General features: G+C 34.5%; 1 protein-coding gene across 2 annotated transcripts; it reads left to right on the forward strand.

Moving 5' to 3' along the window:
- Window positions 1–3,044: 3,044 nt before the first annotated feature.
- LOC114167131 (sterol 3-beta-glucosyltransferase UGT80A2) lies at window positions 3,045–27,812 on the forward strand. 2 transcript variants are annotated; one of them, XM_028052097.1, is made up of 14 exons: window positions 3,045–3,361; window positions 5,680–5,861; window positions 6,496–6,715; window positions 8,006–8,117; window positions 9,768–9,938; window positions 10,277–10,340; window positions 10,487–10,544; window positions 10,635–10,812; window positions 13,205–13,335; window positions 17,873–17,975; window positions 18,058–18,134; window positions 19,597–19,644; window positions 19,729–19,878; window positions 27,421–27,812. In XM_028052097.1, exons 2-14 carry the CDS (start codon window positions 5,818–5,820, stop codon window positions 27,586–27,588), a joined length of 1,524 nt encoding a protein of 507 aa, XP_027907898.1. In that variant the 5' UTR covers window positions 3,045–3,361; window positions 5,680–5,817; the 3' UTR covers window positions 27,589–27,812. The 2 variants fall into 2 exon arrangements, with proteins under 2 accessions (XP_027907898.1, XP_027907897.1); XM_028052096.1 differs by having other exon boundaries at window positions 3,046–3,361; window positions 6,479–6,715.
- Window positions 27,813–27,827: the final 15 nt, after the last annotated feature.

A 27,827-nucleotide genomic window follows, 5' to 3' on the forward strand; every position in this document is an offset into this window, starting at 1 on the left:
TTTTTTCTTTGATCATGCAAAAAGAGAGAAAGAATACTAGTTTTGGAATTTTAAGTTTTGAAAACAAGGTCTTCTTGAATGCTATTGAGAAATCATATAAAGCTCAAGAACAAGGTTCTTGAAAAGGTCAAAGGCAGATGCAACGATTTTCGAGCTCAAGGAAAAGGAAGAGGAAGAAACACCCAACTAAGGAAATGTACTTATTGTCATAAGATGAATCACATTGCAGAAATATGTTATTCAAAGCATGGATATCCTCCATGGTATAAACAAAAAGGAGACCAAGACATAAGTTATTACAATGGTAAAAGTGGAAACACACAACAAATGTGCAATCTTAATGTCAAAGGTGATACTCAAGATTCTGCTAATCTAGTTTCTAAGAAAGATGACACAAACACTTCTTTGAGTGTTGAGGATACAAAGACTTTTGAAGCTTTTGGATGACAATGGTGAATCAAACCATGCTATCAGCCACCTTTAAAAGGCCAATAATAATGTGTCCAGTCACAAAGCAAAAGGTAAACTTTGGATCTTAGATAAATGGACTACTGACCATGTGACACATAATATAAAATAGTTTTCTACATTATATAAGATCGAACCTATAACTGCGAGGCTTCCCAACATTTCTATTATTAATATTGTGTATCCTGGAACAAAATACTTCTCTGAAAACTTCATGATCTTTAATGTTCTTTACATTCCAGAATTTTCATTTAACTTGATTTTTGTTCAATCTCTTATCAAAGACCTAAATTGCAGTCTATTTTTTTCTAATGAGCATTATCAGATTCAGCACAATACTTCATAGAAGATGATTGGACGTGCTAGCATGTTAAAGGGTGTATACTACGTTGATGTTTGTCCTTCCATTTCAGAAGACCTTCTTTTATTAATATTGCTTTAAATTGTTCTAAGGACAACATTGATGTTTGGCACTGCAAATTAAGGTATCCTTGTGATAATGTTATTAAACAAATTTGTAAAGCTTTCACTTATTTTATTTTATTTTTTGATCCGCAATTGTTAGTTGTTAGTTTTTGTTAGCGGGGCAAGTTAAACCTACAACCTCTCCCACCCTTCCTTCTAAACCCCACCAAATCCACTTTATTTCTCCAAATTGTTAGCTTTCCCTTATGTTCATAATTCTTTTATAAAGATATTTGTGAAATATGCCATTATTCCAAACAACATAAGCTTCCTTTCTAACATAACATTACTTTTTCTCTAAACTGTTTTGATATGATACATACTGACATAGGGGGTCCTTTTTCTATTCCACCTATACATGGTCATAAATACTTTCTTACTATGGTTGATGATTATTCTAAACATACTTGGGGTTTTCATATGCGTTCTAAAAGCAAAACCAATAATCTTTTATTGAATTTTGTCATTTATGTTAAAAATCAGTTTGAGAAACATATTAAGATCATTAGATCTAGTAATGGTCCTGAGTTTGAATACGTTGATCTCTACAAAAATTATGGCATTGGACATAAAAAAAAAGTTGTGTTGGAAACCCATTATAGAATTTTGTTGTAGAGAGAAAACATTAACGCATTCTAAATGTTACTCAAAGTCTTTTATTTCAATCTAAATTATCCAAATGTTATTGGTATTATGCTGTTAATCATGTTGTCCACCTGATAAATAGACTTCCTTCTATGTTCTAGAAAGAAGTCTCTTTCATGACTTGCACGTCCAAACTGATCTCCGTTTTTTTCTCTACTATGACAAATAATCAGCAAGACATATCGTCGACAACCCTACCTTTCATGAGCATACTAAACACATCGACATCGACTTTCATCTTGCCTGTGAAAGACTTCAAAATAACTTTTTCACCTCCTTCCGATTTGCTTAAACGACCAACTCATCAATATGTTTTACAAAGGCTTTTCATCGCACCAATTTCAAGATGAACATTTCCAAGCTTAGAATCCTGAGATTCACCGTCAGCCTGAGTTGAAACTCCTCTTAATATTTCTGTTTTTGGATTAGTTTTCGATAAGTGATTCAAATTAGTTACTTGGATTTTCCTTTTCCCTTTTTTTATTTCCCAAAAACTAAGACAGGTCCCGCTTTTCTGTAAATACACATACACACACTTTCACATTCACAAAGTGAAGAAGTTTTCTTACCTGTGTTCACTATTATGCTTTTTCCTCATTTGTGCTCTCACACTCACTTTCCTTCTGTTTCCTGCTCGCATGTTCACGAAACCATGGAGAGAAATGTCCAGCAGTCTGAATATTAATCTCATTAAAGTATAAGCATCATCACAGGTAACTAAAACCTTACCACAACTCACAGGTTCTTTAAAACTAACCCGTGTATTCAGCAAAAATTTACCAAACCAAATAAAATACTGTTCAAATTTATGTATTTGTCATAATTATCTATTTTATTTTTTAAATTAAGATATATCAGATTTACCATCGTAATCGAAAACTATCACAAATTTTTATTTATTTTGTCTGTCATTTTTTACGTGAACCACGTCTTTTGTTTTTTGGTGTAGAAAGCAAACGAAAATCACTAGCAATAGGTGATTTTTTTTTGCCACAGAAACAGCGCGGACCCCATTTCCTTTTTTCTCGCAATTTGTTAAGAAAAAAAAATCAAAAGGAATCAGGTGCCGCAGCCTGTAAAGTCAAGAACCTGAAGAAAAAAAAAAGAAATTGGCTGAATGGTTTTTTCAATTCTTTAATGTTTTGTTTTTTTAAATTCGTAAATAAAATGTTCATAAAATCACCTTTCCTTTTCCATATTTAGGACAGAAAATCCTGCAAAGAATTATTACAGGTCTAGTCTAGCGGTTGTATTGTGTCAATTGAGAATGAATTCTGAAGAAGAGTAAAAATGAAGTCGCTGATCAAGTTTCACATTATTATGATTTTGAAATTAAAAATCTTGAATAAATATTTTATTATTTAATAGATAAAATTGATCATCATAAATAAATAATAAAATGACAAATATAATTAAGTCTTTATTTAAATTCTTGGTACATGACAACATATACTATATCGTTCCACCAAAAATATTCCTTACAGCGTGCTATCCTTTCCCCACCCGTGTCGCGCACACGTGTTCTCTTCCCTCCCCTACAAACACGAGGTGCGGTTCTAATTTCGTGACAGCACCGATACCCACCACTCGATACCTCTCTTCTTTTAATTTCTACAATTCTTCTGGAACCGTGTTTGCGACAGATCTAGATCGCCGGCAATGGCGGACTTGCCGGAAAATAGCCGGCACTCTTCTAACAGTTCAAAAGATCACGGAAACGGCAAGGGTACGGAGGATAGTGAGCACTCTGCTGCCAATGGTACAAGTAGCTCTTCAGCCTCAGGTTCTTGTCACACACTCTCTCTCTCTCTCTCTCTATATATATATATATATATATATATATATATATATATATATATATATATCAACACCTTTACTTTTCCATTGAATTTCTGTTACGGTGAGTTAAGCACTAGTTAACCGGAATTGGACAAAGAAATTGTAACGGACACGCAGAAAAAAAGGAGGAAACTAAGTGATTGAGTTCATTTCCTTTTTAATGAAAGCTAGATCGCTAGATTCTTCTTTTTTTATTTTTTTTCTCTTATAAAGTTGCTGAGGTTGCTGAGCGGAGTTGTTTTTTTTTGTTGGAAATATTGTGAACCGAATATATTGGATCAGATTCCTTTCGGTGCGGGGCTAAGCTAATGATAATGTATTTGAACCCATAGTGTAGCGTGTAAATCACGTGATGGAAGATGTGAAAATTACAATCAGTGAGTTTAATGATCGGTATTTAGTTCAGGGAAGGCGGAGGATAAGCGAAATTTTGCTTTTAGAGGTATCGATTATGGGGAATAATATTTAGTTATGCTCTGGTTAGTGGTTAGGGCATGCATAATGTGGTCTCTGCAAGGTCTTTTGAATTTAACTACAATCTAAGCAAATTCCATTGAAGTAGGGTGCAGAAGGTGGACTCTGTTTTGACCATAAACAAAGCAAGTGAGTTTAGAATGACATAGCAGTTAATTAAGGACGGGCTTGCAGAAGGTTGAACCTATTTTGACTTTTCTGTTCCTCTATTCTAGTTGTCCACATCGTGAGCCCTTTTTGTATCTTGCACAACACAGATTTCTTACTAGATCTTGGAATTGGAGCTTTAATACTAGCTATAAAGCATTGACCGGATCATGGATACCAAACATGACACAAATATGGACATTTAGACATAGCTAAAATCTAAAGCATTGGACATGGGGCAATTCATATATATTATATGATCAGCATGACAAAAATTGAATTGATAATTTAGATTTCTATATTCATCTTTAAACAATTTAAGCATTATAATTTTCATATGATAGTAAGCCTCACAAAATTGGTACCAAGAGGCATCATATTCTGCAATGCATAAAATCTAAAAGAAACTTTCTAATGAAGAATCTCGCAGAACAAGAAATATGAGTAGCCATCATTGGAAAGACTTGCTACTTGGTCATCATTGAAAAACACAAATTCTAACTTTAGTTCATCAAGAAATAAGTTAGCAACTTCAAGAATTCCATTGTCATCAAGTAAGTGAAATCCATCTCTTCTAATGTCAAATTTTTGAGTTTCTTCTTGATTGTATCGGGGGAAATTTTTTCAAAGGAGTCAAAGATTGCTATGGACCAATGCTAGATCTTTTGCCCTAAGGTGCCATGTTATTTCTTCTTCTAGAATGAGTGAAGGAGTATATTCTTTCATTTCTTTAATAACATGAAATGAACATGGTTGCCCAAGTTGCTAAGGGCAATCTTTTAAAGTATTGGTACATGAGCACCGTGAACTTGCCCCAAAGATTTTCCATCCATTTGACTTCTATTCCCTAAAGAGTCAACACCATCAGAACCTTCTTTCCAATCTAAAAATATTGCAGACTTCACATTCACTTATATTCTTACATTTGCACCAACAAGGTTCCTTTTAAAGGAATTCTTCCTTTCAACAATAAGTTTCATATCTTGATATAGAGGAAGTCCGTGCAACAATGTCTATTTCACAAATTTTATCTTTCCAACATCATAATTCATGTAAGAAGATAACCACAACCAATATCTACAAATAAAAATAAAGAAATTATACATTACAAAATATCTAGAATTAATAAGAAAAAAGAACGAGATATTTGAAAAGAAAATAGAAACCAAGCAAGACGAAGTTAGACAGAAAAAATATAGAAATGCATGTAAGGAATAAAAAGAATACAAGCCAGAAACCTTATAATTGTTACTATACATTCATTTTATTATATTTTCTCTTTATTTCTGCACACACACAAAAAAAGAAGAAACTTTTTAGAGAAGAAAAAGAAAGATGTACAAAACAGGAAAGTTATCCTCCTAGAAAAACCAAAGAAAAGTGGAAACTAGAGATACAGGAAAACACAGTAAGTCGCAAAGATATTTAATGTCTTTGTATATCTAAGAAAGAAACCCTCTTTATGTCATGAAGTTGATTGTGCCAAGGAGCTCTTAGTATTCTGATATGATACTCGATACATGTCTCTTGAATATTTTTTGGAAGTCTTTTCCTTTTGTTTTCTATTCTAGAATGTTTTGTTTAATTTTATGCTCATCTTGGAACTATGTGTAAATGCTATTGTTTTTTCTCCTTATTCAGACATTCCTGGCAAGGTGTTGTCCAAAGTGACCACAATGCCAGTAGACATTTCACATGGAGATAAATTGGAGTCAAGTTCAAGTAAGTTTAGGATGGAAAGGTCAAAGACAGAGAGGCTTAGACACTTAAGTCCTGAAGATGCAGCACAAATTTTTGATGACAAAATTCCTGTTCAGGAGAAGGTATATGGTTGTGTTTTTTCACCTTTTACCAAATACTCAATATTTTCCGTGTATTTTGGTAAGTTCTTATCCATTGTTTGGATAGGGGATTTGGTAAGAAAAATGAAGCTAGGAGATTGATGATTATTTTTAAAGATGTGATTTGATATCTATAAATATGAAAATGTGTAAACCAAAAGAATAGAGAATGAATTTGAGAGAGTGAATTTCGCACTCTTGGGATCTCATATTTATAATGGTATTGGAGATTTCAGATACAATTTAATGAGAGGGAAGAAAAGTAAATAAGAAAGGTCATATCTAAAAACTAGGTAGTGCACAAAGCAAACAACAACTTTTTGATAAATTCTATTTAAGATGACTTATTCTAACACACTCCCCTTCAAGCTTGAACATACAAGTTGTATATGCCAAACTTGGAACAAATAAATCCAGTCCGAGGTTAATACAAATGACACTACTGTTTCTCTCTAGACATAAAATGTAACTATGAGTAACAGTTTATAAACCTAAATCTATATGAGGTTGACTTTGTCAACATCACTATCATCATTATCTTTATTTTTGTTTTTAATCATGTATGACTGGTACTTCAGTTGATTTTTACAACTGTGCAGCTTAAATTGTTGAACAGAATAGCTACTGTTAAAGATGATGGAACTGTAGAATTTGAAGTTCCTCTAGATGTTGAACCTGAGGCAATTGTTACTCAATCCACACAAGTAAATCATGTTGTTGATGATGCACTTGATGCAACGGACTTTCATTACATCCCACCATTGAATATAGTCATGCTTATAGTTGGTACACGAGGAGATGTGCAACCATTTATTGCAATAGGCAAGCGATTACAGGTATAGAGGCACATTCTTATGTCATAATTTTCTTTTTCCTGCTTCAATAATGCATACACACTACTATGAAATATGAATTTGATGCCTTGGTAAAAAATAATATTCAGACATTGGTTTTTCTTCCTTCTGCCTGCCAAGCCATAGGTTGTAAGAGGGTTTTTAGAGTTAAAGAAAATGTTGACGAGTCTAAAAAAGTATAGCTTTGTTGCAAAAGTTTTTCATCAACAACCTAGTTCAAGTTGGTTACTATTCATATTATATTGTCTTTGGTTAATAAAATGGAGAATAGTAAGACAAATAAAACAAAATAGTGTTCTTGGAGGACGGTGAATCTTGTGGTGAGATTGGCAGTCTGATTGTACGCTTCGGCGAACACTAGAGCCATGGTGACGAGTGTGGCTTTAGTGGTGACGGATTATGACAGCTGGCGGTGGTGGAGACAGGTGGTGGAGACAACAGGGATAGAACCAAAAGTTGGGTACTCTTTAGGCAACTTCAATAATGAAAGGAAGTGAGTGCACTTCAGATAACCCTAAAAATGAAGTATAGTAATGACGGTAAAGAAGAAATGCGGTATCAGGGTCCCCAATTCGGGAGCTTTTTATACCAACTTAAGAAGGTTAATCTGAATGAATGAAAATATTTATCAATTGATTGATTTGAAACCCTCTCTCTCTCTCTATATATATATATATATATATATATATTACAAACACATACATATACATATATATATATATATATATATATATGTATATGTATGTGTTTGTAATATATATATATATATATATATATATATATATATATATATATATATATATATATATATATATATATATATAAACAGAACTCTTGTAATTATGTGTTTTACAATAAAAGTTGCCTCTTTTCTGGTTCTCTTTTCTTTTGTCTCTCTTTCTCTCAAGATCTTAAATAGGTGGCTAATGGTTGTATTTATATAGTCACTTTATTATTGTTTATGACTCAACGAAAACTGTCCATAAAGCCTTGTGAAAGGAAATATTGCCAATACATACTCCATGTTTTGGCAATGCTCTTTCACTTGGTTCTGATATTTGTGGTTGGTACATTTCTGCAATATATTTTCGTTCTTTTGGCTTCACATTTCTATTTACTAATGGGAATTTTCTGTTTTCTGGTGAACATATTATCATTGGATTAGTACATGTTTTAATTTATTGTAGGAGAAGATATATGAAGTGAATAATTTGTATTCAAGTTATTTTCATATTCAAATTCGTTACTTTTTAATTCTTTCTTTAAGTGCAGGACTATGGCCACCGAGTTAGATTAGCAACCCATTCAAATTTTAAGGAGTTTGTTTTGACAGCTGGGCTGGAGTTTTATCCATTAGGCGGTGATCCTAAAGTTCTGGCTGGTTGTATGTACTCTCTACCCATGTACTATTTCTTCTACTGGCTGGCTGGGTGCATGATATTCTTAATTTTTTCCGATCTACATTCGCTTCCCATGTGTCCTTTTGTTTGGCAATGTGATAGAAGAATTTTTAATGAAAATATTTTTTAGCTTGGAAGTAATTAGTACCCGAGTGGCTAGTCAAATGAATAAGTTTTTTCTCTTAAACCAGTCATTTAACATTTTATATAATCAAGTGATTGAAAATAATTGGAAGTAACTTGCCAGATATTTCCCATTATTATAGTGATATTTCTTATTATTGTATCTCTTCACTATAAATAAGAGTACTCGTGTGTACCAAACACACCGAATTCATTGTATTCCTTCTTGGTTTTTCTCTTTTCAGCATGGTATTAGTAATAACATCCTTTGTGACTTGTTTTTGTTACTAGTCCGTTTCAACAATATTTATGATGGCACCCTTTACAAATAGGTCTAAATATGATTTTAGTTCCTCAAGTTTAGGATAAGTTTTTTGGTCTCTCAAATTCAAAACTATCATTTTTAGTCCTTGTAATTTAAAAAATGTATGTGATAGGAACCAGAGTAAATAATAAAACAAAAGAAAGTTATCGATGATACTAAATTAAAAATATATCAAGGATGTTAACCTTTGTTACAGAATGAACAATAGATGGCAAATAAATGAAAGATTATTGAACCCTTTTCTGGGGAAGAACCACTCCTTGACTTATCTCCACCAAATATTCCTTCTAACAAATTCCTTCATTGAACCCTTTGCTGATGCCCCACAACACCTAGAACTAGTAGCCTGTGAACCCAAACCTGGTTGACCTGCCGCCTACAGCTGCTGCAACTGCAGTTTTATTGTCAAAATATCTCTACTAAATCTTGCAATGCATTTTTCTTAGTGACAGGACACAAAAGTTCTGGGTGATGGTGATGTTAGCCAGCTATAGTAGTTCCACATGCTGTATCCCCTACATATTCAGCATATTTTTGGATATAAGATATGTGAGTGAGCCCCCCTAAAATTCAACAATAACAATGGTAATGTATTTTTAAAAAAAAAGTGCTTGGTGAAACACAATTTTGTTATGTTATTCACTATTGTGTTCCTGCACCTTCCTTGTCCTTATTTACATTGTGTCTGTATTGAGTTGGGCATGCTTTTCAAATAAGTTAATTCTACTATCAAATATTTCTTATTATGATTTTGTAAATATGAATGTTACATGATGGGTATACACTGACCCTGAACACTTAACCTACCCCAAATATTGTTTGGATTGCTAGTTATTGATTTGGATTGCTGGTTATTGTGCAATGGAATTTGAAACTTTAATTAGCTTGGACTCCTACACGATCCTAAAAATATAGCATATACTTTGACTTATGTCATGAATAAACTAATGGTGTATTTGGAATAAAGGAAAGAAAATCGAGGAAAGAAGCTTCAGATAAAGTTGCATTTTCTTTTGTTTGGCTGAAAAAAAAATGGAAAAGAAAACTTGACTTTATAAAATTTTGAAAATTTTCTCTCTTTACATTTTCTCTTCAATTAAAATTTTATTTATTTATGTTTTCAATTGCTGTCTTTCCTCTTTACAGTTATTTCTATATTTTTACTTTTGAATTATTTCTGGAGCAGATATGGTTAAAAATAAGGGCTTTCTGCCATCAGGACCTTCTGAGATACCTATTCAGCGAAATCAAATGAAAGAAATTATTAATTCTCTGCTTCCTGCTTGTAAAGAACCAGATATTGACTCTGGTGTGCCCTTTAAAGCAGATGCAATCATTGCCAATCCCCCTGCCTATGGTATGCTTTCTTGTTAGTTATATGTAGATAAGATGATTTGATGAATTTGTGCATCTATATTTTCTCGTCCAGTGAGTATGATGAGTTTCTAAATTATGAAAGAATATTGGATTGTTTTTGTCAGCATACATGAGCAAGCCTGAAAAACTTACTTCCCTATTAAAGCAGTATACAAGATTTCTGCGGATTTTTTATTTTTTGTTTTACTGAAGCGTATTAAACAAGGATTGATCAATTAGGAGGTCACGTTTAACCAGAGTTTATGATCTGTGTGAACTATAAATATTTCTGTTTAATTAATATCTTGTACATTGCCATTGACATCGGTTCATCTTTAGGGCATACCCATGTGGCAGAGGCACTTAAAATTCCAATTCATATTTTTTTCACAATGCCATGGACGTAAGTTTCATCCTGTTTTCACAATCTTTAGAATTCTTTTCCCGTTCATTGTTGCTTTAGTTCTTTAACTGTTGGTTGTGTTTCTTTTAGTTTTCTCAGTGATTCAATTTTGCGTTTTATGTAAGTACTTTTTCATTTCTTCTCAGGCCAACTACTGAATTTCCACATCCTCTGTCACGTGTAAAGCAACAGGCTGGTTATAGGGTGAATTCTTTGTTAATTGCTGTATCTTATAATCCCTCCTAATTTTTTTTTCAACGTGTTTAACTAAATATTGGTCATATTTATCTTCAGCTTTCATATCAAATAGTTGACTCTTTAATTTGGCTTGGAATACGGGACATGATTAATGATCTTAGGAAGAAAAAGTTGAAGCTACGACCAGTCACATATTTAAGTGGCTCACAAGGCTCTGAGACTGAGATTCCACATGCATATATATGGAGTCCACATCTTGTTCCAAAACCAAAAGGTGGTAGCACTAGATCTCAGTCTTCTCATTTTGTTTCTGTAGTTATTGTTATGTTAAGTCCCTTGATTGTTACAGTTTGTGCTCTGTGCATCTGTTTGTTGTTTTGATTTTCTTTCTGACTATTAAGAGAAATGCTGCGAGAAAAATTAGAGAGAAAACAAAACTTTGTATTTATTGTAGAGTTTGTACAAGTGATGAGCTTTTGTTTACAACAACAATCTGTAGACTATAAAAGCTCATCTTTCTAAGTCAGTTGTAGACCACAGGGAGCTCAGTTACATTGAGTTTGAACCCGAGAAACTGAAATTGGTAAGGAGGTCGTCCTGGTGAGAAGATCAGTCTACTGGTCAACATCTGGAATGTACTGAATTACAATTTTCTAGGCCAGGACCTTTCGTGATAAGAAAGATATGAAGTTACATGTGTCTAATTCGTGCGTCCAGGATCTCGCTTGTGAGATAGATGCACTGCATTAACCTGATAAAAAACGATTAAAGGGAGTGTGATGAGGTTTTGGAATTCCAGATTTATAATTTGTTTGCGTGGTATGAGTTTTAGTTGGTCTAGGAGAACAAGAAACATTAGATGAGGGAGTAGACAGGTTGGGTCAGAAATGTTGTTTGATGTTAGTGAGGAGGGAGTCGATGGGGACACTATAATGGATTTGAGGGAGATGGCATGATAGGTATAGATGATGAGAGGTGGATGGAAAGGAGACTAAGGTGGAAAAAGTTCAAGACAGTGGAATCTAGTTTCTTTTAACACTAGTTTTGTATGCTTTTCAAGAACATAGACATTTGTAACCTTTGTGGGCGGTGGAATAGCCAAGGAATGAACACTCATGGACTTGAGATTGAAACAAAGAAAATTTATGTTTTAAGGGCTTAAAGGACCCCTCTCCCAATCTTCTATTTATAACGAAAAACTAATACAAGAATCCATGGAAGATTAAGGGACTGCACTAGACACCTAGGTGCATAACTAGGTACAACTATAAGTACAACTAATAGATGTTCCCAACACCCTACCCCTTAAACTCAAACTCTAAAGTAATAATTACATGAGATCTCTAGAACCTTTTAAAAACTTCTAAAAACTTGTAACAACTTCTACTAATGCATTTAATATCCTACCAACAACTTTCAGTATTGCATTTAATATCCAACTAACAACAGAATCAATAGGTGGAGAGGATGGTTCAGGAGGACTCTGATTAAGACTGTTATTGGCAAAATCATTAGAAAAACAAAAGAACTTGCTGTATGACATGGGCATCTTCAATAGATGGAGAGATGTAAGGAGTTTGTTCAAATAATGTAACATTGGAAGACATATAGTACTTCACACACCTATCTCTAATTTCGTTTTTCTCTCATTTTCAGCATGACCCACTTGCCGGTGCACCCTCTTCTCCTTCCTCACACTTAGGTGCCTCTTTTTAGCCCCATTTTAGGTTCATTTCCCATTGCTTCCAAAAGCTCACACTCAAGTACCCCCTTTGCAGTGACTTTAATGTATTTATAATAAAGAAAATATGCCCGGATACAAATAAATATGTAAAATATTATAAGACACAATATTATTATCTAACACAAGGTAACATTATTTTTAGTGAATTTGAAGATAATGTGATATGATTGTGTCGATCTATTGACAAAAGTAAATTAAATGGGAAGTTTTGGGATAAAGAACAAAGTCAAAAGTAAGAGATGAGAGGGGTTAGGTAGTGCCAATGCTACACATTGGTGTTTTTGAACTATTAGTAGGTCACCTCTTGGGCATTATTTCATTGCCATCATTAGCTAGGGGGAGTTGAGGAGCTGGGAGAGATGACATGCACGAGGGCACACAAATGGATGTTGGTTTTGATGTTTGTGTGATATGATAGATCAACTCAGGGTGATCCTAACCTTGTTCTTGTAAGAGCAAGATAGGTTGCCCAAAAACTCGTTAGAAAAGTCTTAGTGATGATGCCACAATAGTGCATGGAAACATGGTAGAGAAGTTTGCGAAGAAATCAAGGAACATTGACATGAAACCACGTGTTTTTTATATATCAAAGATGTTGTATTTGTATTTGTGAAAACATAATGAATACACTAATCAAAGATGTTGTATTTGTATTTATGAAAACATAATGAATACACTAAATAGAGTAGATGTCATACCTTCTAATAATAAAGCTGTGATAGGAGAATAAATACAGGTGTTTCTAGTAACACATACAATGTAGATATTCCTAATTATAAAAGATTTGCACCTTATTTCTACAATTATAACAAAATAATTTTATTTTTTGATTTATCATTAGTCTCATGGAAAATAGTTCTTAAAATAAACACCTATGCTGTCTGATTCTTGGTTTAAGAATCTACTTTGTTTCGCTTTACAGATTGGGGACCAAAAATTGATGTTGTAGGATTTTGCTTTCTTGATCTTGCATCAAACTATGAACCACCTGAATCCCTTGTAAAATGGCTCGGAGATGGTGATAAGCCTATTTACATTGGATTTGGTAGCTTGGTGAGTCTTTTCCCTTTCATTATATAATTATCGTTTCATATATTATTTCTGAAAGCTAAACCTAATTGTAGGAACTTTGCATTGACTCTTTAGCCTAGCAAATTTACTCTGTATTATTGAATCTTTATTGATGTAACCATTGCTTGAAAAGTGGTGTTTATAATTTCCATCTAGTTGTGAGTATATGCCAAGGTTCTAAAAGATTTATCGCACCCAAATGTGAAATCCAAATTATCTCCCTTCAATATGCCTTCCTTTACTCAAAGTGGATAAAAGCATCCTTAATGGTCCTTTTGTAAGAGAATTTGACACGCTTAAAATAAATGCTTCCCCTTACATGGTTTTTCTATTCTAGCAAGACAACAAACACCTTTTAGTCTAATAAGGTTGAACCACATTTTCTATAGAAGAATATCAGTAATATCTTAGTTTGAAGTCCAATAGCTAAGGAGAGCATTTCATTAGTTTGTCAAAAGCTTGCATCTCTCAAACCTAGGAGTGTCAAAGTTCATGTATAATTGACTCAAGTGCTTCCAATCACATTTCTGGTAATGCTTTATTATTTTCTTCCATTTTGTCATCCTAAAATTTTTCATGTTATTACTTTAGCCAATGGATCTAAAGTTACTTCTCAAAGGCTTAGTCATATCTCCCTTTATCAGTACTTGAACCTAAAACATGTTCTTTTTGTCCCCAATTGTCCTTTTATTCTAGTTTCCTTAAGTCAATTAACTAAATCTTTAAATAGTTCTATAAACTTTGATGCAAATTCTTTTGTTATATGAGTGAAGTACTGACTGACTCACTACTAATGAAGAACATAAGTCTAGGGGATTATACAATAAAGCTAGAAATAAATAGGACTACCAAAAAGAGTTAATTTAACAACGGGATTATACAATAAAGCTAGAAATAAATAGGACTACCAAAAAGAGTTAATTTAACAACGTGGAGATTCGAAAAATATTGAATGCAAAATCAACCAATCAAACAAATCACAAGTATATAATGCAGAAAATAATTGTGTTGAACTCTTTAGTTCGAGGGTGGTATTAGAGAAGTGTAAAAGCATTTAGTTATTCAAGTGGATGCCTGTTTTCTTTCCTAGTCTGTTTTGCTAACAATAGGCTTTAAAGCCTATATATACTATGCCTCTACTCTTGGATGCAAAAGTGAAATAATATACAAAGCTAGAAGCTTGTTGGTTGCAATTGAGTTTACACCATAAATGTTTGGCCAAATTGTGTAATTGACCATCACAAAGCTAGATTTGTGGCCAAAGGATATAGTTAGATCTATGGCCTTAATTATGGTGATATGTTTTTTCCTGTAGTCAAAATGACTACTGTGCATCCCTTCTCTGCCATGGCAGCTATACGTCATTGGTCTCCTCATCAATTAGATACCAAGAAATCTTTCCTTCATGGTGATTTAGAAGAGGAGATTTACATGGAGCAACCTCCTGGTTTTATTGCTTAGGGGAGTTTGGGTTGGTTTGTAAGTTACACTAATCTCTATAAGCATTCTCCTTGTGTTTGATTTGGAAAATTTTGTTAAATTGTTCAAACTTTTGAAATGAAACATAGTGAGGCTGATTATTCGGTTTTTTGTTGTCATATGTTGCCTAGAAAATGTATTTACTTAATTATGTATGTTGGTGACATAGTTATTATAGGAGATGATGCTACTAGAACCTCGTAGCTAAAGGAACACTTATATAATCACCTTCAAACCAAAGATCTTGTAAGTTTCATACATTCTAGGCATTGAAATGGCTTAATCAAGTCAAGGCATTGTAATTTCCCAAAGGAAATATGCTTTAGATATCTCTGAAGAATCAAACTTGACTGTAAATCACTACATAGCCCTATGGATCCTATTAAATATAGTTAAACTAGGTTTGAGATTAATCTTCCTTGTGTAGAAAATACACATAGGGGCTATATTTATAATAAAGAAAATATGGGTTAAGCCAAAAATACATATGAATAATAATAACAATAGAAACAAAAAAAAGAAGATATTAATGATATCTTAACACTCCTCCTCAAGCGGGTGTATACAAATCTTATGTATCGAGCTTGTTACAAATATAACTAATTCTCGGTTCCCATAAAGATTTAGTAAAAATATCTGCTAACTGATCACTTGAGTTAACAAACTCAGTCTTGATGTCTTCAGACATAATCTTTTCTCGAATGAAATGACAGTCGATCTCAATGTGTTTAGTCCTTTCATGAAAGACAGGATTAAAACTGATATAAAGAGCAACTTGATTGTCACATATAAGTGTCATTTGATTAATGTCTCCAAACTGTAACTCTTTCAGCAATTGCTTAAGCCAAACAAGCTCACAAGCGGCTGAAGCTATGACTCTATATTCTGCTTCTGCACTAGACCTTGCCATGACACTTTGTTTCTTGCTTTTCCATGAGATCAAGTTACCTCCAATGGAGACACAATATCCGGATGTAGACCTTCTATCAGAAGATCCTGCCCAATCAGCATCTGAATAATAAACAACTCTTGTATGGTTATTAGAACCATATAACAACCCTTTTCCAGGAGAACCTTTAATGTACTTTAGTATACGAATGACTGCATTCCAATGATCTTCGCACGGAGAATTAAGAAATTGGCTTACCACAGTGACTGCAAAGGAAATGTCAGGACGAGTAACTGTAAGATAATTCAATTTTTCAACTAACCTTCTATACTGTTCGGGATTAGACATAGGCTTCCCCTGATACGGTAGAAGTTTAGTATTGAGATCCATGAGTGTGTGAAGAAATTTTGAATTCATCAACCTAGTTTCTTCTAAAATATCCAGTGCATACTTCCTTTGTGAAATAACAATATCATCTTTATTAAATTGTGCCACCTCAATACCCAAGGAATATATGAGTTTTCCAAGATCTTTGGTTTGAAAATGATCACAAAGATGTTGTTTCATCTGAGAGATGCCATGGTGGAGAGAGAAAAACCCTAAAAATTGAAAGTGCGCCAATGGAAACACGAAGCCCAGATCTGGAAAGCCAAGGATGAGGCGAGTGTAGCGGTGGTGATCGGCGCACGTGCCGCCATGCACGGCGGAAGCTGATGGCGGCTGAAACAGTTAGACGACGTGTGGGACCTCCGATGACCATGAAACCAACAGCGTTCGGGTTGCCTAGCTGAGACGATCACAACCATGTGGTCGTCGGTCGAAACTGAATCTCCAGTGACGGTGACGACGGTAGTGGATCCAGTGACAAAGGCAAAAAAAAAAAAAAATCCTTAGGTTCTAGATACGATACTAAATATGGTGAAACTAGGTTTGGTATTAGTCTCCCTTGTGTAGAAAATACACATAGGGGCTATATTTATAATAAAGAAAATATGGGCTAAGCCCAAAATATATATGAAGAATAATAACAAAAAAAATAAGATATTAATGATATCTTAACAGATCCAAATCAAAAGTTATTGGCAAATCCTTGTATATTAAATGCTATCATCTGCATCCTATGAATAGACACTCTACTGCAGGGTATTGTGTTGTCATTGGAGGAAACATTTTTTTTCGGAAAAGCAAGAAACAAATTGCGGTTACCCGATCTAGTGTCGAAGCTGAATGTTGGGCAATGGCATCTCACACTTGTGAACTTGTATGGGTGAAGCAATTTCTTCAAGAATTGAAATTGAGATCCAACAATTGAAGATGTCTTGTCATAACCAACCTGCTCTCCACATGCTTTGAATCTAGTACTTTGTGAGAGGACTAAACACAAATAATTTGACTGTCATTTCATTTAAAAAAAGTTATTGGCAGGTAAATTTGTACTGAGTTTGTCAAATCCAATGATCAACTTGTAGATGTGTCAACAAAATCCTTAAGGAACCTCATTAAATCCATTGTATTGGAAAGCTACTATACGGTGTACGTACGTATGAGCTGTTTACTTATTTGCATCAATTACCTAGGCTTTTCCTCGTACCTTTGTTCGTATGAACTGTTTACTTATTTGCATCAATTACCTAGGCTTTTTCTTGTACCTTTTGGTGTTTCTAATGTAGTTTTCTTCTACAAATAACAAAGATCAACGAAGAGATAATCAATCTCTTAAACTCTTTTTATCATATTTTTAGTCTTAAAAGATGACTATTTTTCCTATCTTACCTTGACCACCAAAATGGGCCTAAAGTATTCGATAAAAGTCTTCCCTTTTCTATTTTTCTAATCTAACTTCTTTCAGCTTCGTCTCTTTTTCTGTAAGATTCTTGTTTAATAGTTTTATCATGAGGATATCTTAACCTTGTTTCTATGTTTTTCTTTGTTATAATTTTGTATCATTAAAGATTGTAACATTAAATAGGGAAAGTTAGAAATATTGTAGGGCAATTATTGACTGTATCCTTATGTAATACATTACATCTTTTTATTTTTTCTTGAGGAGGATATCTTATCCCCATTTTTATCCTCCTTTATTAAATTTATTTTTCTAAGAACATGAATAATGTTTTTAATCTTATTTCTACTCTCTCATTTTTCCGGCAGCCTGTTCAAGAACCAAAAAAGATGACAGAAATAATTGTAGATGCACTGGAGACCACTGGACAGAGAGGCATAATCAATAAAGGATGGGGAGGTCTTGGGAATTGTAAGAATATTTCTAATTTTTGTTTTCTTGTTGGAATAGTATTTCTTTTACGTGTTTTTCAACAACATATTTTTCTTCCCAGTGACAGAACCAAAGGACTCAATATACTTATTGGATAATTGCCCTCATGATTGGCTTTTCTTGCATTGCAAGGCAGTGGTAAGACTACTATACTATCTAGTTCTTGTTAGAGGGTGTTTGGTACCAGGGAAGTCTTTTCATACCCGAAACTTATGATTCCTGGTGAATCATGAACTGTGTGAATTGTGATTCATAGGAATGACTAAATTTTGTTTGGTTTCTTAGAAATATTTTTGTGAATATTTGTATGACCTTTTTAAAGACCAAAGAGTAATATGCTATTTTTACTAAAATCCTTGATTTTTTGTACATTAAACTAATTGGAGTTATCTGTTTTTTTTTTTTTTTTTCTGTAAAACTTGTATTTTAACTTAGGAATATTAGATTCCCACCCCAAATGAGGATGCGTTTTGCAGGAAAACTTGCTAAACCATCCTTAAGAATGTTATTTTTTAAAAGGTAAATTAAACACACGAAACATACTTTTCCAACTTTAAATTCTCAAGTAGCTAAATATTTCCTTTCGGTCAGACTTTTCCTTAGTCCATCCATTATAGTAGTACAAGTCACATTGAATTATTAGAATAAAAGATCATATGTCTACTGAACTTTCAAACTCTTTAAACCGGTCGAAGTCATAATTTGTTGGATAATCATGGCCTTCCAGCCCATGTTTGCTGTTTCACAAATCTGGAAAGTCTGTTGGGTACAAAGCTTACATAATCATGCTTCAGTGTTTCTAGGGAACATCATTTGTATATTGAATGAATCTTTAAGTTCCATTCATATGCATCTTTTTCAGCATACTTAATCTAGTATTTTTGTTTACTAAAATTTTTTACATAGTAGCATGTGTCTTATAGTACTACAATTTCTTTCACGACATGAAGATGAAAACAACGGTGTGTAACTAACTTGAGGGAACGTTTTCATTCTTATAGTACTAACTTCTTGAATCATGAAGACCAGCACCTAACCAGAAATGTTTTCGATTCATGTTACCCCTATCATTCAAAGAATCAAGATCATCAAAACCTTCTCCATCTGAGAAGTTAACAAAATATATATGCACTTGCTCTACATTCACATCAATAAATTACATTAAAAAGATTTTGCTCTTTCATTACCAAGTTCTATTTCTTGATGTGGAGAAACTTAGTTACAATCTTGACTTAGCCATTGATTACTATAATACCTATAGTTTCTTGTTGATGGGTTTGATTTGGTGCCCCATCTTATTTTTGATAATATATTACAAATGTTGCAGATGATTGGTACCGACTGAGATGCCAACCAAGTTATGATTGCAGTTAGTACAGTCATACACTAGCATTCTTGCTTTTTATAAAAGATAGGACCTGCTGACTGATTCTTAACTAGAGTAATTCACTGAATTCAGACACTTGGGAAAAATGTAACTGATTTTAGGGCTGCATGCATGTAGAAGAGTCAGGTTACATCAGTATATTTATGAATGAAATCGTGTGCAAATTATCTTTTCGCAAATTTTTATTCTTGTAGTTTTACTCAATTTTTGCAGGTTCATCACGGGGGTGCTGGAACAACAGCTGCAGGGCTCAAAGCTGCTGTAAGAAATTCGTTGCTTTATAGATCCTTTGTAATATTATCATGTCTTCTGATAATATGTTTAATATGGGTATTTTTGTGATAGTGCCCAACAACGATAGTTCCCTTTTTCGGTGATCAACCATTTTGGGGTGATAGAGTACATGCCAGAGGAGTTGGTCCTCCACCTATCCCAGTTGATGAGTTTTCGCTTCCCAAGTTGATTGGTGCAATAGAATTTATGCTAGATCCTAAGGTAAATTTAAGTTTCATGAAATAACAAAACTATAAGCAAAAATGTTTACTTATAACTTTTATAAAAGTAAATATTGGAACTAAACTCATCAATCAATATGAAAATATAGTTTACGTATTATAATATATGAATTGCTCTCATAATACTTACCTTGAGAAATACTAAAAATTAATATCTTACTTGAGTAACTTTTGGACCTCTAAAACGAGTTTAAAATGGTAATTTGTAATGTTTAACCGCGTGCATGTTGTGAATAAAAAATAATATACAACTAGAAATTTTTGGAGTTTTGTGTAGATAATCTTCTGTTTTTATTTCCTATTATGTTTGTGTATATATATTGTGGGAAGGATTGCTGTATTTAGGAAAGCTTTTTGTATTATAGAATATTGAATTGATATGCCCTAGATTTAGGATAATTTTTTCCTCTTTTTCTTGTTCTTTGTACCTCAATACATGTCCCATTTGGTGCTTTTTATCAAGCCAATAATATCCAGATATTCAGCTATGCTCTTTGTTTTCAAGTTGGTATTTACTCATGCCATAAATGTGTTTCTTAGTCTCACCACACGTCAAAAGGAGTATTTAGCCTATAGTGTTTCCCCATTGCTTTTGCACGTGTTTTTCCTTTCTTCTATGTTTTTAGTTTGTCTTCCACTGGAGCCACTAGGTCCTTGGCCTCTTTTACTTATTCCTAGAAAGTGCATTTTAGGTCTAATTCAACTTCAAAATTGAGTTTTAAGGTGAGGTTTGCACTCACCTATATGTTGTAATTTAATCATATTTCAAGTCACTATGGGATCTCCAACACTTAATAACTCCATTTGAATTATGTGCCAAATGATATGCACCATACGGAAAGTATAGGTAACTAGGTTCTCCTCTGGCCTCTTGTACTAGGTTTGGCTCCATTGACTCTACATATGATTTTTCCATTGTTGTTTGTAAAGTTATTTATTTTATTTTATTTTTGATCCCTAGTTCAATCTATAATTTCTTTAGTTATCACCCGCTGCCTCTCCTATCCAATGTTTTGTCACTATACCTATATCTCTCCATTGGAAGCACTTATTGGTGACTATTAAAATCTTGGGAGGATGGAAACATTGAGTTGAAACTATATGTTTCTAAGGCAACACATGCGCTTTATTCATATTGAGAATAAAGAAGTAATAATAAATATAGGAGATTGGATATCCTCTAATAACAAATGACTAGATAAAATAGTTACTAATAATATATATAATCTCGATTTTGTGATTATATGGGATCAACTCCTTATTTGTATAACTTCAACAATATTTCTGATTATATAGGATTAGCTTCTTATTTCTATAATTATAACACTTCTCCTCAAGATGGAGTATATAGGTTATATAGGTTGTATGTGCTCAACTTTCTACAAATATAATCAATCATTAGACCTGATAGTGACTTGGTGAATATATCAACCAATTGTTTATTACAGTTGACAAATCTAGTGGTGATGTCTCCAAACTCCAATTTTTCTCTTATAAAATGACAATCCACGTCAATATCTTGAGTCCTCTCACTAAAGATAGGATTAGAGGCAATATGCTTGGGTGTCTCGCACAATGTGCTTTTGGGAGTCATTAGAATGAACAGTTGTATGATATGGAACAAAAGCAAAGAAATTGACGTCAACATACACAAAATACCTATGAAGATAAGGAAAGAGAAACATCGATACCCTTTTTTTATTTTAGCAATGATTTCTCACGAAGACACATTTGAATGGCTAAGGAGAAAGTTTTTTCTCAACCAGCTGAGATTATGTATAAAACATGTGGTACCAAAAACATAAAGGAAGACATGTATAGAGGGGGAATAAAGAAAAAAATGGTAAGGAAGATAATTGTGGTGAAGTGTCTGAGTAGCTTCAATAAGATGTTTGTTTTTGTGTGACTACTTTATTTTGTTGAAGGGTAATCATGACACAAAGTTTGATGAAGGAGCCCATTGGATGTCATGAATTGCTGCAATTGGTTACACAAATATTCACTAGCATTGTCATCATAAAAATACATATGGGAATACTTTGAAATATAGAAATCACTTATGATTGATTCTTCATTAACCCAGTCTAAGTAAATTTAGAATAATCATCAATGAAAGTAGTAAGATATTTAAAACCAAAAGGTTAATAGTATGAGAAAGATCCTAAATATCAAAGTGAGCTAAAGAAAAAGGAGACAGATAGTTTGTTAAGATTACTAGGATAGACCGACAAACATGTTTTCTTGATTGGTATGACTCACAGTTCAAAGTAGACAAATGTTTTAACTTTACAAATCTTTAGCAATTTTGTTAAGCTGGAATGTCCTAATTGTGCATGAATTATCATTTGAGAGACCGTTGATGATCATATTGATGGTGATGGATAGAGACAGTAAAGGTCATATGACTCACTTGACGTCACCAATCGTCTGACTTGATATCCAATCCTGGAAGGCAATATTTTTTTAGTTGTTAGAATAAATAGTCTTAAAGGAGATTCATTTTCCTAGGAGTATGCTTTAGTCCTAGTTCCTAGGAGCATGCTTTAGTCCTAGTTCCTAGGAGCATGCTTTAGTTCTAGTTCCTAGGAGCATCTTCTAGAATTCTCCTCTTTCCTCTCATCCATTGTATCTCATGTACTATAAATATTGAAACCTAAGAGGAGAGAACACACACTCTCAAATTCACTCTAAAATCTTCTTCTCTTTAATTTTAAGTTGGTATCAGAGCGGGTCGATCCCGCTCTGCCTGTCTCTGTCAAAGGAATTGTCACTGGTCTGCCGCTGTCCGCCGTCGGCCGCCGCCGTATTTTTGCCATCCAGCACCTGGGTTCGAGTTGCCTCGAGGAGCGCAATCTAACCTCGGTGGTCGCGCCTCCGTTCATTGCTTCACGCACCATTCAACGTCGCTGCTTCCGTAGGCGCGTGGGTCTCATGCACCACCGTCCCGTCGCCGGATCGTCTCCAGACCACCTTCGTCTGACTCGCCAGAGCACCGTGAGTCCATATTTGTCCTTCGTTTCTAGTTTCACAGCGTTTTGGTGAGTCTCCAAGGGTTCTCTCTCCTAAAAACCTAAGATTCTTTCTTGAACCCCTGTTTTTTTTTCGGTTCTGCTGTTTTTTTTCAGATAGTCCACCAGCTACTGTCAACTTATCATGTCTTCAGGGAGTATTCCATCTTTTTCGGGCACTACTTCCATAACTTCGGAAAAATTAAATGGAAAAAATTACTTGTCTTGGTCTGCATCTGTGGAACTTTGGTTCCTTGGTCAAGGGTTTCATGATCATTTGGAAGATGGAAGCTCAGTGCCAAAAGATCAAATTCAGCAATGGAAGAAAACTGATTTTCAGCTTTGTTCCCTACTTTGGCAATCAGTAGAGCCTAATATTTTGAGTACGCTTAGGGCCTTTAAAACATGTCATTCTTTTTGGAAGAAGGCCCAAAATATATTCGCAAATGATATCCAACGGCTCTACGATTCGGCTAATCGACTATCTTCTTTAAAGCAATTTGACAATGATATGGTAACTTTTATGGCTGAAGCTCAATCTGCTGTTGAGGAATTAAAGGTGTTCTTAGAAGTGGACTCATTAGAAGAAATAAAAGTAAAGTTGGATAAGTTTTACATGGTTATGATTCTTCGAGCAATGAATCCGGAATTTAATCGTATTAGGGATCAAATTCTAACTAGTCAAAAAGTCCCTTCTATGGAGAACTTGATAACACGCCTCCTTCGTGTTCCATCCCTTAAGCATAGAAATGTCCAAGAGAATGCTGAGTCTTCTGCTATGATTTCATTTCGTGGTAAAGGAAATCGTGGTGCTAGAGGAGGGCGTGGTGCTAGAGGGTGTCCCCAATGCACATATTGTAAAAGAATGGGATACACTCAAGAGAATTGCTACTCATTACATGGCTTTCCTGGAAAGACAGCCAATATTTCCAAAGCTGAAAGTTCTGAGACAAAATTCTCTGAAGAAGAATATCAGGAATATTTAAAGTTGAAATCGAGCAACCTAGCTCAATCATCTACAACTCCTAGTTTGTCAACTGCATGCATTTCACAATCTACGAAGAGTGAAAACCCATGGAGTATTGACTCAGGTGCATCTGATCATATTTCTGGTAATATCTCCTTGTTCTCCTCTCTCCTTTCCTAAAACATCTCATTTCATAACCCTTGCTAATGGATCCAAAGTAGCTTCCCAAGGAATTGGTCAAGTTTCTCTTTCTCCTTCTTTGAACTTAAAATCTGTTCTTTTCGTTCCTGAGTGTCCCTTTAGTCTCATCTCTTTAAGTCAATTAACAAAATCATTAAATTGTGTTGCTTTATTACCTTGGTTCTAGCCCATCTATATCTTGTGTTGCTTCATCTCCTAAATTTCTACATGACCGCTTAGGACATCCTCATTTGACGAAACTAAAGAAGATGGTCCCTGAACTCAATAGTCTCCAAACTTTGGAATGTGAATCATGTCAATTAGGGAAACATGTGAGGTCTTCTTTTCCTAAACATTCTGAATCTAGATGTGATTTTGTTTTTTCTATTATCCATTCTGACATTTGGGGGCCAAGCCGTGTGTCATCTTCTGGCTTCAGATATTTTGTTACTTTTATTGATGAGTTTTCTAGATGTACCTGGATTTATTTAATGAAGGATCGTTCTAAACTTTTGCAAATTTTTATATCCTTCTTAAATGAAATTCGAAATCAACTTGGAAAAATAATCAAATTTTCAGAAGCGATAATGCTAAAGAATATTTTTCCTCTGAATTATCCATGCTCTTAAGCTCACATGGCATTTTGCATCAGTCTACTTGCCCTCATACACCTCAACAAAATGGTATAGCAGAAAGGAAGAATAGACATCTAGTTGAAACTGCTCGTACCTTATTGCTTGGTGCAAATATGCCGATTCATTATTGGGGTGATGCTATCCTAACTGCATGTTATCTCATTAACAGGATGCCTTCTTCTTATCTTAAAAATAAAGTTCCTTATTCCATTCTATTTCCAAAAGAGCCTCTCTTTCATATCACTCCATGTGTTTTTGGTTGTGTATGTTTTGTCCATGACATGTCTCCAGGTCTAGACAAACTCTCAGCAAGATCTATCAAATGTGTCTTCTTGGGTTATTCTCGTCTTCAAAAAGGATATCGATGTTACTATCCCGAGACCAAGAAGTACTACATGACTGCCCATGTCACCTTTGTTGAGCAATCTACCTTCTTCCCTACTGCTACTTGTGATTCAAATTCTATCCAACATGTTCTACCTATTCCCTTCATTGAGTCTCCGGCTCCGATGGTCCAAAATACCGTACCCGATCCTACTGAGCCGTTGTCTCCACCCATTATTACTTATCAACGCAGGAACCAAATAGCTAGACCAATACTCCAAGGTGAGTCCTCTTTTGAAGGTCATTCTCCATCATCACCTGGTACCACGACTTCTGATCATGATGATTTGAATTGGCCCATTGCCATCCGCAAAGGTACACGATCTACTCGAAATCCTCATCCTATTTACAATTTTCTTAGTTATCATAGGGTATCTCCTTCCTATTTCTCTTTTATTTCTTCTGTCTCTTCCATTACTATTCCTAAAACTATGAAAGAAGCACTTGATCATCCTGGGTGGCGACAAGCCATGATTTCTGAAATGCAGGCTCTTGAACACAACAAAACATGGGAGTTAGTTCCTCTTCCTTCTGGGAAAAAGATAGTAGGTTGTCGATGGGTCTATGCCATTAAAGTTGGACCCAACGGTGAAGTTGATCAACTTAAGGCACGATTGGTGGCCAAAGGATACACTCAAATCTATGGGCTTGATTACAGTGATACTTTTTCACCAGTAGCCAAAATGACTACCGTCAGACTCTTTCTTGCAATGGCAGCCATTCGTCATTGGCCCCTTCATCAACTAGACATTAAAAATGTTTTTCTGCATGGAGACCTTGAAGAGGAAGTTTACATGGAGCAACCTCCTGGATTTAGAAGTAGCCAAGTCAAAGGAAGGAGTTGTAATTTCTTAAAGGAAATATGCTCTTGACATCCTTAAAGAGACAGGTATGGTCGACTGTAAACTAGTGGATTGTCCCATGGATCCAGATCAGAAATTAATGGCAGAACAGGGAGAAGCTTTCTCTGATCCAGAAAGGTACAAAAGACTAGTTGGAAAACTTATTTATCTTACTATTACCAGACTAGATTTATCCTTTGCAGTTGGTGTTGTGAGTCAATTCATGCAGAATCCGTCTATCGATCATTGGAATGCTGTCATTCGTATTCTAAGGTATCTTAAAAAAGCTCCAGGACAAGGACTACTTTACGAGGATAAAGGGAATACTCGAGTTTTTGGATATTGTGATGCTGATTGGGCTGGTTCTCCTATGGATAGACGTTCTACCACGGGGATATTGTGTTTTTCTTGGAGGAAATATAGTCTCGTGGAAAAGTAAAAAGCAAAATATTGTTGCACGATCATCCGCTGAAGCAAAGTATAGAGCAATGGCATCCCTAACATGTGAACTTATATGGGTTAAACAATTTCTACAAGAAATAGGTTTTTGCAACATTCAACCAATGAAGATGTATTGTGATAATCAAGCTGCTCTCCACATCGCTTCTAATCCAGTGTTCCATGAAAGGACCAAACATATTGAAATTGATTGTCACTTTATTCGAGAAAAATTGATGACCAAAGAAATTTGCACAGAATTTATAGGATCAAATGAACAACTTGCAGATGTATTAACAAAATCCTTGAGAGGTCCTAGGATTGAATTTATATGTTCCAAGCTTGGCACATACAATTTGTATGCTCCAGCTTGAGGGGAAATGTTAGAATAAATAGTCTTAAAGGAGATTCATTTTCCTAGGAGCATGCTTTAGTCCTAGTTCTTAGGAGCATGCTTAGTTCTAGTTCCTAGGAGCATCTTCTAGAATTCTCCTCTTTCCTCTCATCCATTGTATCTCATGTACTATAAATATTGAAACCTAAGAGGAGAGAACACACTCTCAAATTCACTCTAAAATCTTCTTCTCTTTAATTTTAAGTGAAGGTGTGGATAATATCATTTGGTCAATTAGGTAAAAGTAGTAAATTAAGAGGGCAATTTGAGAAATAAAGAACAAAGTCAATAGTAAAGGATGGGAGGGTAGTACCAATGCCACAAGCTTGATTGCGAACCAAAACAGTTATAAAAGGCAAATTGGCAGCAGCAGTAAAGGTGTAAAAGAGAGAATGATTACTAAATGTGATGAATCACACCATAGTCTGGGGGACCCAAAGAAGGAAATTGATAGAGGCGAGAAAATGAATCACTAGTGTGTGCCACCAAAGCAGTGTCACTAGCGTTGTAGATGGATGAACCAGTAATGTAGGAACAAGAAGTGTTATGACATCTTGGCATCTACCTTAATTTTTTTGGTGTTCTGCCATGCAATGCAAACTTAGTGGATTTTTTTTTTCTTGGGTGCGTTATAGCTGAAAGATAACCATTACATTTGCTTAATATTATTCCAGGTAAAGGAACGTGCAATTGAACTTGCTAAGGCCATGGAAAATGAGGACGGAGTGACAGGAGCTGTGAAAGCATTTTTTAAGCAGCTTCCTCAAAAAAAATCAGACGCTGATGCAGATCCGCAACCATCTAGTTTTTTTTCTTTAAGAAGATGTTTTGGTTGTTCCTGATTCGAATCCAGTGGATCAAGGCCAACCTTTTTTTTTACGTGAATCGCAAATATTTACTGCATTTATGAGATTTGCTTGTCACCCTGTCAGGTCATTGTATAATTCTGTGCATGCTTCTATTCTCACTGCTTGAGTTTCAGTATGTAAGTAAATTTTCTGTGGCTTTTAGTTGATGTATGTGCTCCGAATGTATGTGTTCTGTATCAGTATTTTGCACTTGAAAATGTTTGTGAATATGG

This window comes from Vigna unguiculata, chromosome 10 (assembly GCF_004118075.2).
Source record: "Vigna unguiculata cultivar IT97K-499-35 chromosome 10, ASM411807v1, whole genome shotgun sequence".
NCBI lineage: Eukaryota > Viridiplantae > Streptophyta > Magnoliopsida > Fabales > Fabaceae > Vigna > Vigna unguiculata.